This window comes from Ammodytes marinus, assembly GCF_949987685.1.
Source record: "Ammodytes marinus genome assembly, chromosome: 5".
NCBI classification, from domain to species: domain Eukaryota; kingdom Metazoa; phylum Chordata; class Actinopteri; order Uranoscopiformes; family Ammodytidae; genus Ammodytes; species Ammodytes marinus.
In genome coordinates this window covers 13,070,009-13,082,547 of record NC_137234.1, presented here as the reverse complement: position 1 = coordinate 13,082,547, position 12,539 = coordinate 13,070,009, and the positions used below count along the sequence as shown (strand labels likewise).

Sequence of the window (12,539 nt, the reverse complement as noted above, 5' to 3'; positions counted from 1 at the left end):
TTGTGAACCCTGAGCTGCATTGGTAATCAGGTGGGCCAAATTTGTGATGAAATGGACCAATGTAATAAAGAAATTGGGTGGCACTAGATAAAACAGAGATCAAACCAGGTCAGTGTAGGCCCACCAAAGTGAACCCATACAGATCAGACTTGCCAAAAGGGAAAGACAATCTCAGAGGATCTCAGGAAGAGAGATGTGATGTTGCACATTTGTCTGGGGACAGCTATCAATTAATTTATTTGGTTCTTGTGCCATAAACAGCTTGTGTGCATTAAGATCAGCATGATGAAACAAGAGTACTAGCAAGTCTGTGTCATCACCTACTGAGACTGTGTCTTTTGTTCTGGCAGAGGCAATGGCAGTTTGGACAATGAGCACATCTGCATCGTGCTTTGTATGGTTTGTGAAACACCATTTTTTGTCTTACAAGTTTCTTTGAAAATGAATTTTAATATGCAAATGAGCTATACACTTATCAAATATAGGCTACCCAAATTATATCCGCATAGGCTTAATTTGAACCTTTACTCCTACCACATTAAAACTTTACACAATGAAAGTCTACATGAAAAGTAAAACATTTGTATTAGAAGTTAACTTATAATGGTCAAGGCTTTCCAGAAGGGGTTGGTCGAACGTCAGAACAGGGGTCACATCATACTGCAGAGCTTGAGTTGCCACAAACCTCAATGTTGAGTATATGCAGGATTAATCACTGGGATCAAGATCAATCATTGGAAGGAATGTTACTGAAGCTCTCCCAGGGTGTTCATCTAGAAGATGCAGGATCTGCATCATACCAGACCATGATGGCCTTTGAGAGTGAAGGAGGAGGGTTGTCTTCCACAAAACATCCAGCTGTGATGTTTTGTTATCTGCTGGCAACAGAGCCAGTGGCTGATACACAATAGGCTCACGTATAGGAGGAATCATAAAGTACTGAATGTGTATGCGACCAACTGCAGCAATATCTGCAGCAGTCACTTGGATCTTTAAAAGAAAAAATGAAGCCTATGCGAATATATTTTGGGTAGCCTATATTTGATTAGAGTATAGCTCATTTGCATATTAAAATCAATTTTCAAAGATAAAAATGGAATATCACAAACCATGCAAAGCACGATGCAGATGTGCTCATTGTCCAAACTGCTATTGCCTCTGCCAGAACAAAAGACACAGTCTCAGTAGGTGATGACACAGACTTGTCAGAACTCTTGTTGCATCATGCTGATCTGAATGCACAGGAGCCGTTTATGGCACAAGAACCAAAGAAAGCAACAAAAACAAGACGGATATGGTGCATAAAGTAGACAAAGGAGTTACTTGGTCCCAAGGTGTGTGACAATCTCTTCTTTCTCCATGCCATTTCAGGCTGTGATTCTACGTCTCGTCTATTTGGCATAGGAAAGGGAATGGCACTAGCCTGGAAATCCAGACCTGCCACTAGGCGCTGGCAAGTTAAATGTGCTGCGCCTGTTGGTCTGGGCACTCTCCATTGAAGCTCATTAAATATGTCAAGAAATCCTGAGCTACATTTCAATTGGTTCTATCTGATATGGGCGGGCCAGAGCCCTATGTATGGTGCTCTGGGGCGGACGTAAACGGATGACGACAGTGCACCGTCGAAGCCGTGATAGTAAACATCAAAGATAGCTGCGGATATGTTGTTTGAGTTTGAGACGGCTTTGGCCTCGACCCTTTACAATTTGGAAGACGGCACTCAATCTTTCATTAGCAAGTAAGAGGAATATTCTGTTTTGCAGACGACCACGGCAAAAGTTAAATTTAACAGTTAATCCCGCTGTTCGCTAAATGAACGGGGCTTAATACGGCACATTGTTCATTGCTCTGATTGGTTGTAGTGCTATCAAATTGCGTGCAGTGGCATTTGAAGAGACAAATCTAATTCATGAGAGGCACCCCTGGCAGGTAAGCCAGGCAGTTTTTCAGGTTTGAGGCCAGTCTAAAAGCAGCATTGCCATCACCCATTGGCAGTAGGATGATTGGATATTCAATAAGTGTGGAGCTGATGTGCATATTCAAATTCATTTAAAAAGAAACTTGTAATACAAAAAAAGTGACTTTTCAAGTATACTTTCACTATGTAAAGTTTTATTGTGGTAGGAGTAAAGGAAAAAATTAAGCCTATTTGGGTTTATTTTGGGCATGTACGATTAGTGTATAGCTCATTTGCATATTAAAATCCATTTTCAAAGAAACTTGTAATACAATTTTTTTTTATTTTCATGGATACTTTCATTGTGTAAAGTTTCATTTTGATAGGACTAAGGGAAAAAAATAGCCCTATTGGGATTTATTGGTGTTTCGCCTTATTGGCACACATCTCGGATTGATGAGAATTAAACATATTTCCTCAACTAGGATTTCTTAGGACTTTTAGTATGTTGTTCTGGACACCTCATAGAAATTATCTGAGCTGAAAAAAATTCTTTTACAATTTGTCTGTTTTTTGGCCCAAAAATGGGTTACTTTGCCTGGCCTATTAGCTAACATACCGGTGACAGAGGAGCTGCACAGCAACAACAATCCCGCTTCTCAGACTCGACTAGCAGAGCGCAGAACGCATTTTAGGACGTAGTAATCGATCCCATATTTTCTCAACCACGTAAAGGCAAAAAGCCAAGGTAAAATAAACCAAACATCTTGTTCTGCATACAATATTTATGTGTGCGTATTTTTTTTTGTAAGTAAATAATAATACAATGGATAAAGTATAATAATCATGTGACATCCTTTAACACAAATTTTAAAAAAGTAGGCCTATTGTTGTTTACGTGTTATAATATAAAGATGATTTAGGACAGTTATTCGGGCGTATGCCATGCTTGACTGTGTGCTCATTATGCCTCTCAACGACTGTTTTATTTGTTGGGGGAGCAGAGCGGTGAGCACATGATGGGGGGGGGGGGGGGGGGGTGTATTTTCTACACAGATTCCTGGGCTGCTGTGCGGCTTTTATTCAAAAATCACCATTCCGGAGAGCAATCTGATCTGATCAGCACACGGGCGTTTTCACAGGGAGGACCGCCGACAGCACCGATGTTGGTAAGTGCCACACTGAATTATCTAAGCATAATTGTTAAATACAGGCAAAATTAAAATAACATTAAAACATGTTTATGAGATGCACAAAGGCCTATGTTGCTCTCGTTAACGGGGCTACAGACAATGCTGGGCTGTGCTCATCTGGAACAACATCAGCCCGTAAACTGGATGTCAGCATGGTGCAATCTCGATGCTTCAAATCAAGGTCGATGTGAATCTGCAGCAGCAGCAGGATAATATTGTTTCCAAAAGGGCGAAACCAACAGAGTGTGAGTGCGTGCGTTTTTGTGAGTGTGAGGGAGGCAGGTCCATCACTGCGGGCTCTGTGCGCAGGAATAAACCATAGGCTATATCCGATTATCGTATCGATATTCAAGCGGATGGGAATGCGGCGTGCACTCCAGTGGGGAAACCGGACTGACCACAACAACCACTCCTGCAGCAAGTTCAGCGTAATGGCTTTATAATAATAAAATTGCCTCCACGAAATAGGCTACCTACGTCAAGGGCAGTGCAAAATGCGTGAAATGTAAAAGACCGAGCCTCTATTGAAGCTTATTATGAGCCTGATTGTTTTTCTAATTACCAATTCAGCACCATGGAGAGGTCACGATTAGATCCGCGAGGTATTGGAGGTGATGTGAGAGGATTAGGTTTATAGAGAATATAGCCTATAGGCTACTCATAATACCATAATCTCACTTCGCAGGATCAGCTGATCAACGCTGAACGGTGGGTGATTTATTGTGTTTAGTGATTAAATCTAAATCATGGCCATACAAGCTTCAGCCCAAACAGCGCACTGGAGCTCATATTTTCCCTCAGCTCCAGCAGCTTAGATGGTTCATGTTGAGATGAGGGTGTTGACATGTTTGGATATTCGGCGAGCATCATGTGACAGCTCTGTAAAGTCAGTCGTCACTAATCACAAGTGTTGAAACCAGGATGACAACACAATTTGCCTTTTGTTTGAAATCATAATAGAGATTTATTTTTTGTGGCAAAATGTGTTGGAATTTTTTGTTGAATTGATGAATTCTTATTAGAATATCATTTGTAGGCTATGTTCCATATCTTCTATGAAATGTAGGGCTACAACTAGCTATTTATTTCGATCATCAGTCAATCTGCCAACTAGTTTCTGGGTTGTGTGAATTCATTAGTCTATACAATGTCAGAGAACAGTTAAACGATCCCATCCAGTTTTCTCAGTGCTCAAGTGACGACTTTGAGCTCCTTTTTTGTCTGACCAACAGTCCAGTACTCAAATAAGTTGAAATGGCTATCATAGAAACCTAAAATGTTCACATTTTATTGAGCTTGGACATGAGTGAAGAATTAACCATTTATTCCTGTTAGTCAGTTCAGTTCTGTTGTACAATATGACCTAGTACGATTGAGTGTAACAGTGTTATTATTGGTATCTTTTCTTTTCTTGTCATTGTTTGGCTCCTGTAAAAAAAAAACTAAAATCATAGAGGAGACACATGAAAGAGAAACATGGGATGTTTAGGATGTTATCATATGTAACCAACAGTCTATGGTTGTGCCTTGTATGTATCCATTTAGAGATGCTGTTCAGATGCCAGCAGAATGATGTACTATTCCACAAACAGTTTTCCCAGGGGACATAAGTCATGGATGTCATGGGTCATAAAAAAGGGCACCTGCACTGACCAGATCATATAAATGTTTCAGGGATGGGTTTGTAAGTGAGGGTATACTTTCAGTAGAAAAAGGTGATGATTTTTACATAAGAAAATGCATGCTGCCGGTCTGATTCACTTAAAAAACTGTTTTGCAGCAGATTTCCTGTTCTGCAGGACGTCAAGACGAAATTTTGAGCAAACTCTACAAAGCAAGATGACAGATAACTAACCATGGAAAAAAGAGAATGAGATGGCGAGTGTGGGTGTCGGATGGCGTAGAAGTAAATTATTAAGTGACTACTGTTGTCCTTGAAGCAGGTATCGTTTCTGTGCTTAATGTTTAATGTGTGAAACGGTGTGGGGCACTCGCGGTGTTGTGGTAAGAGACAATGCAAGCATCTCAAAAGTATCTCATTTGAATTTATCTTTTGATGTTCACACAGGGTTGATGGTAGTGGGCTTAAAGGGCCAGTTATGGCTCATGGAAAGAGTCCAGGAACCATATCCAAAATATTGGCTCAAAGCCCTCCGCCGTGCCCCGGTCAGGGAAAACAGAGCCGAGAAGGGCAGCGAGGTGTGGTGAGGGAGGCGTCGTCCGAGCAACCACTGTGTACCGCAAAGGATGACAACAAAGAGCAGCTGACTCCATCGGTCCCCGTCCCCCTAAAACATCACTATCACTCCAGCTGTGAGCCCAGTACAGAGGACATGGAGGACACCTGCTCTGAGTACGACAACGTGGGCTCTGACGTGGAGCAGGACTACGACGAGGTGCTGCATTTAAACCAAGAAGGCGTGGTGGACACCAGGTACTACAAACAGTACTGTCCCGAGGATGCTGGCTATATAAAGCATGCAGTAGGCGACAACATTAACGACAACGGCGGCGCCGACGACCAGTTTACTCCCAGGCCTAGCCGACATAGCCCGGAGATAGTATGTGAGGGATCACAGTCAGACACTCAGCCTCACAAGACGTTGGGCCATCGAATGAGGTCATTGCATTGTGCTCCGGCTGCTGCTGCTGGGAATGGAGCAGTGGAGAGGGAAGTGGAAGAAAAGGGCCAGGAGAACAACTTCTTCCTCAGCGACGGAGATGACATAGAAGAGGTGCTGGATGGGGCCAGATTTATAGAGGATTTAGAGGAGGCAGAGGACAGTGTTCAAAGGCCGACTGCTAGCCTTTATCAGGACAATGACAATGAAAGAATTAGAAAGGGAGGCGATGAAAGGGGAAGAGAAGATGACACTCGAGTCCCAAGGAAACACAATATCCCCGGAGCTAGTCAGAAGGGTGAGCCACCTCACGTCAGTTCAAAGGAGAGGCAAGGTAAAGGACGAGGGAGGAGGGGGATAGGAGAGGACACCGCGGAGCATGTTGTCTTGGGGATCAAAGGGAGCGCCCCAAACGGCGGCGAACAGCGTCCAAAGACTGCAACGAAGGAAGGCAAAAAAGTGGCAGTGAGGACCAAGGCTAGGTCCGCTTCAAGTCGGCCGCATCCTCCTCCGCCACCTCGTCATTCCCTGGGTCAGGCGGCGACTGCAGACACCCAGAAGGGCCCTCCTCGTAGGGAGACTCCCCCTGCTGCTCCCAGACCCAGTCCCACCTCTGCCCACGGCCGGGAGAGCCAACCCAGGGTTATCAAACCATCGCTGGCTCCTCATCACACACCTGAACCACAGAGAGAGCCTGTTGAGGAGAGGCAGAGAAACCGACCAGAGAAACCCCAGCAGCAGGTAACCAATGAAAACAGAGGGCAGGGTCTTTGTCATATCCAACCCCCTGTGGCTTTTGTTTTCCTATGTTCCTGCACAATCCAGCATCACTTTCCCAGACTGAACTAAAGGTGGAGTCAGCAGTTCCGGAGAACGCTTGTTGTCAAAAATTACTTACTTTTGGTTTATCAAAAGCAGTGAATATCTCTGATCCATTATCTGTGTGTAAATACACACAGCCTAGGCTCTGTAAACAGGTATGTAGCTACGTTGGGTCCACTTTGTTGACATACCATTTATTTACATGCCAGTCTAAGCTGTGTTTTTACATCAGATTTTTTTTACGTAGCTAATCGTAAGGAAATACTCACTGATTTTGACAAAAAGTTAATTTGACAACAAGGGTTCTCTAGACTCCACCGTTAAGTACGATTTTAATTGCAAGTTTTCAGTGAATAGTCTTTGCCCTCTTCTCCCCCATGGGGTTATCCTTCACGTTGGACAACAGAAAACATATAAAACAAGGCTAAAGCAGATGTTTGTATACAACAGGGTGAGAAGCCGAGCAGAGCAGGGACACCAGAGGATGTGCCGGAGCAACAGAGGACACCTCAGTGTCCGGAGTTGGTCCCTGCAGAGGAGAGCAACTCACCCCAGGTGAAGACATATCACACCACAGCAGCTTTCAGACAAAATATCTAATGTGAAAAGGCCGCTTTAAGTTTGTGACCGTTTTGTTTTTGCTTAATATTCTGTGTTTTTCATTCTGACTAAAGTTAAGAGAATTTGCAGGCCACAATACTACTAGTACAAATATTTTCCATGATATTTAATATTGCTGATTCTCCCCTGAAGTCTAACTTATTGCCATGTTAACTTATTTCAAAAGAAAACACAGGAAGCTTCTGCTTTCCCCAGCTTTGAGGATGGTAATTATCACTCAATATTCTTACATTTCATACAGTTTTCATTATCCTTTGCGTCACATTGCAGTGTTTTACAACAAGAGCCTTTTGTTTTGCTTTACACACAGTCCCAGGTCCCTGTGAGCCAGAGGATCTGATCGATGGAATCATCTTCGCTGCTAACTACCTTGGCTGCACTCAGGTGTTGTCTGATAAAAATCCAACCAAATCTGTCCGCATGTCCCAGGCCCAGGAAGCTGTCAGTCGGATCAAGGTAATTCACTGTGGACTTTACTCTTTAGCATCGTAGTTGATTTGGTTTCTAAGTCAATCAAAGAGGTAACTGAACCCCTTTTTAAACCTGTGTCTGTGTCTGGATTTAATAGTGATCTGGATGTGGGATTTTTGCCATTGGAAAAATAGCCTTTTTCAAGCTTAAGCCATCAAACTAAAAGAGATATACTGTAGGCTTGATAACAAATCCTTAGGGTGTGTTTTGCAGATCTAAATAACTGAACGATTTATGTCTCTGGGTATAACAGCTATGCACTTATGCAGCACTGGCAGAAGCTCAAGCTCCCAAAGTACCTTTTACTTTAGATTTTAAGTTTTAAGTGTTTATGTACTTGTATTCATTGCAAAAACATTTTCTCGCCACATGATGGAGCTGTTGCATGCCTATTTTTGCTCACCTGCATTTTAGCTGAATGTTTGCATTGTGTGACTGAAGTACTCAAAACACTAAAACCATATGTATTTCAAAGAGCCAAGATGAAGACTCTCAAATGATGACCGAAGTGGACCTGTTTATCTCCACTAAAGCTGTCAAAGTGCTGAACGCTGACACACAGGTCAGTGGTAACTCCTGGACCCTTTGTGTGTTTGATTATTTTTAGTGAATCAGTTTTCAGACCCGATGAGTAACGATTGTCTTTATTTTTTTTTGTGCCATGCAGGAGACAATGATGGACAGTGCCTTGCGGACCATCTCGTACATCGCCGACATTGGCAGTATTGTGGTTCTGATGGCCCGCAGGCGCATGTCTCAGGCCTCATCAGAGGATTTCTCAGAATCACCTGACTCTCCCGACGATGGGAAGAATCAGTACAGGATGATCTGCTATGTGTTTGAGTCTGAAGATGTATGTGTTTGAGTGCACACTCATGTTTAGTTTTCAATTTACACTGCAGTTTTGTTTCAGATCTTTCTTTCTGTGGTGACTTAAAACACTGGGACTGCTGTTGTCAAATGGGATGGCCTTTGTACTGACTGGTTTTCCCTTTTCCCACAGGCGCAGCTCATTGCACAGTCCATCGGTCAAGCTTTTAGCGTGGCCTACAGAGAGTTCCTGCGGGCCAATGGCATCAACCCCACCGACTTGAGCCAGAAACAATACAGTGACATCATCAACTCCCAGGAAATGTACCACGATGACCTCGTCCATTTCTCAAACTCAGACAACTGTAAAGAGGTGCGACATTTGTTTGGTGAATAGGCTGCAGGGGAACTGTGGAATAATGATTGATTGATTTCCCCTTCACATCAATGGCTGTACCAGAATCTCACACATCTCCTAAACTCGGGCATATCAACATGAACATGTAAGATTGAATTGAAAAATAGATGCTCTTTTTTTCTGCGTTCCAGCTGTATGTGGAGAAGCAGAAAGGGGAGAGCCTGGGCGTGGTGATCGTGGAGTCTGGCTGGGGCTCCATCCTGCCCACTGTCATCCTGGCCAGTATGCTGAACAGCGGCCCTGCAGCTCGCTCCGGAAAACTCAGCGTCGGAGACCAGATCATGTCCATCAATGACACTAGCTTGGTGGGGCTGCCACTCGCCACCTGTCAGGGCATCATCAAGGTAGGGAGCATGTCAAGGACCTCCAGTATTCACATTCAGCAATCATTCAGTCTTCACTCAGATATGGAAATATATGTAGGAAATTGGCACTATTGTTTAGTGGGTGGCACACAACAACTACAAATTAAGTCCTAAAGTAACCGAGTTGTTGGCAAATGCTACTCAAGCAGGAGTTAAATGTGTATTTGTTGCACCAGAAAGGATGTACGTAAGTGGGATTGGATCAATATAATTTTTTACATGTTTCTTTATGGCAAGTACAATAAGCTGTGTCAGGCTTTAATTCTTGTGAGTGGGTTTCATTCACTTTTGATTGTGGTCTTTTTGTGAGTTATTTTGTATGTTTTGACAATAAGAATTAAATATCACCATCTTTATCCATTCATGTAGTGTGTGTTTCTATGGTTTTTCATACATGGTCCAGGGTCTGAAGAATCAGCTGAAGGTAAAACTGAGTATTGTGAGCTGCCCCCCAGTCACCACCGTCCTCATCAAGAGACCTGATCTCAAGTTCCAGCTGGGTTTCAGTGTGCAGAATGGCATTGTGAGTAAGCCCCCTTATTAGTAAGAAACAAAAAACACTAAACTTTAGGTTGAGGCACAAACTGAATGGTTGGCAACATTTGAAGATAACTGCTGTGTTTAAGGAGTGAGTGGTGTGCTGTATACTGTAATATACTGTACTATGTAGTTGAATTAAAACTTTTATTTTTCACATCCTCAGATCTGCAGCCTGATGCGAGGGGGCATCGCTGAGCGGGGCGGCGTTCGTGTCGGACACAGAATTATTGAAATAAATGGTCAGAGTGTTGTTGCCATGGCACACGAGAAGATTGTTCAAACCCTGTCTGTGTCAGTGGGTGAGGTAAGAACTGCTCCTGCCACAAGACAGCAATTTTCACTAATTACTGCACCACGCATATCACTGTTGCATACAGACCTTATAAAGAAATACGTACGGATAAGAGATTGTAGTTTGACATTGTTTCCGAGCCCGGATCAGTGGTTACGTGCAGTACTACAGAATGCATTTAATAAATCAACTGTGAGTAGTGCAGCAGATGAGGGATGATTGTTGGAACCTACCGGGACCAGAAATAAAGCAATTTCCATTCATCGTAAACCGCCAATTCTATGAAACCAATTCACTCCGTTGAGTTCAGATCTATAAATGAAAGAGCCTAAATCCTTATTTAATCAAAAATGGACGCTTTGTTTTAAAATCCTAGTTGACAGCTGAGCTATATGCTGATTCACTTTCTTGCTGAGAAATAGATGAGGAGATCAATACCCAAAGGTAACAAGGTCTGCCTACAAACCACCTCTAAAGCTCACTAATCAACACGTTATACAGTATCCTAATTGTGAAGTCTGCACTGAAGTGTATGGGGGGTTATGTGCCAGACTTTTTTCTGGCCCAGCACAGTAACTTATCACCGTGCCACTAAGAAGTGTGAGCAGTCACGTGACGTTCCAAGGCAACCAGCATAGAAGTCACGGCTCATGGCAGAGAAGAAAAAAACGCATTATTTCATTCTCACACTGTTTTTGTTGGTAACACTTTAAATTAAGGTACACCTATTCACCATTAACTAGCTGCTTATTAGCACTTGCTCGTAATTAGTCGTAAGAAAGCACTTTTTAATTGCTTATTCTATATGACCTTGTTCTACATCTACTAGGCCATTAACTATGAATTGTCTTTCAATTACATCCTAATGACTGGTTTATAATAAGGTAAGGAAGTTTTTGTACATGAATAACATTCTTAATAAGCTTTACTGAGTATGTGTCTAACAAGGTGGTAGTACCACAAGACAAATAATTCTCCCTTAATTTACACTTAATAAATATGGTCTTTTCTTAGTTACCTAACAAGACCTAAACGTACCACGGTGAACAGTGTCCAACTAACAGGTTCCCCATTCTTGTTCATAACTATTTCACTTTTAGTTTGGAACTTATTAACCCGCATAGGTTCCCTATTCTTAAAGTTGCCTCCTCTTTACACTTCATAAATCCATTATAGCACACACAACTACTGCAATTAACAAGTGATGGGTTACATTTTGCAGCTAGATATTTATCACACACACACACACACACACACACACACACACACGAGTGGTATGAATCTTCTCATCTAACTCTAAGAAAATGAATATGTTTATTGACAAAATTATAAAACTGTTCCACTTAATTTATAGATTCAAAAGTCCTAAGAAATAAATCAGTTTCTCATAAACAATAATTAATTATAAATGGTTAGTTTATGGCCAGGTAAGATTTCTTTATAAACCATTCGTGTTTTCATTAGCTACACATTTCGCCAGCTGTTCACATATACTATGATTTTCGTTTTTGTGTGTTAGTATAGAGGCTATACATCATATCTCCATTAGAGTCATAAAGCTTATCATTTGTCAGTAATGGATCCAAGAGTCTCCTGTCTCTGTTGGGGGCACAGAAGGGGAGTAAATTAGGCCTGGATTCAAGTGATGTGATTAGGAGTGCAGCCTCTGTAAATGGGCTCTTAAGTTGACAGCGTAAATGTCGCCCGCTGCTCTCATCTCTTGCCTCTCCCTTGCCAGATCAACATGAAGACAATGCCGGCCGTGATGTTCAGACTGCTGACTGGGCAGGAGACGCCCATCTACATATAGAGAGAGCCTGCATGGATCAGCCCACTGTAGTTCTGCATGTCTGGCTGCTGTGCAAAAAGTGTCTGGACAGATGAAAGGGACAGGTGGTGGCGAGGATAATTTATTTTTCTATAATTTTGTTTATTTTTATTTTCGGCCTCTCGCTTGCAACGGTGTAAAGAACATCCAGTTCTCATTTTTCAGGTTTTATCTTGAATTACATTGTCATAATGGCCTTACAATGTGAACACTTCTATGTCTGTAGTACTGTATGTGAGTCTCCGGTGTCGAAGAGAAGTTAGCTTTAAGGTCATGATTATTTTCTTATGAAGAGATAAATTAGTACATTTATTTTTTATTTAGTCATTTTTATAATGTGTGTGGGGTTGTACTTGTACTGTAAATACTTTGGATTACTCAAGGACTTGGTTGGGAAGGCCATATTACTCCTACAAGTATAATATGCATGTTATAAAGAATTACTGACCAGGGATTCATTCTACAGTCTGACATGATAATCTATAACAGTAAGTATTAAAAAGACGATAATAATACGCTGTACAAAGGCACCAAACTATGTGTATTATGGGGATGCTGAAGGCCAAAGACACACCTACTTCTCAAAGTCATACAATATGGGTAATCATTACCTTTACCAGAGCGTACAGTACAAGAAGAATGTATCACAATATACATCGCT

General features: G+C 42.1%; 1 protein-coding gene across 1 annotated transcript; it reads left to right on the top strand.

Annotated features, from left to right (window-relative positions):
* Window positions 1-5,189: 5,189 nt before the first annotated feature.
* Window positions 5,190-11,860, top strand: apba2a (amyloid beta (A4) precursor protein-binding, family A, member 2a; the record flags this gene model as incomplete). Its single annotated transcript, XM_080027518.1, has 11 exons — window positions 5,190-6,452; window positions 6,984-7,088; window positions 7,321-7,360; window positions 7,465-7,610; window positions 8,101-8,187; window positions 8,293-8,478; window positions 8,629-8,808; window positions 8,985-9,197; window positions 9,622-9,741; window positions 9,922-10,062; window positions 11,789-11,860. 11 exons carry the CDS (start codon window positions 5,190-5,192, stop codon window positions 11,858-11,860), a joined length of 2,553 nt encoding a protein of 850 aa, XP_079883644.1.
* Between the last annotated feature and the right edge of the window lie 679 nt (window positions 11,861-12,539).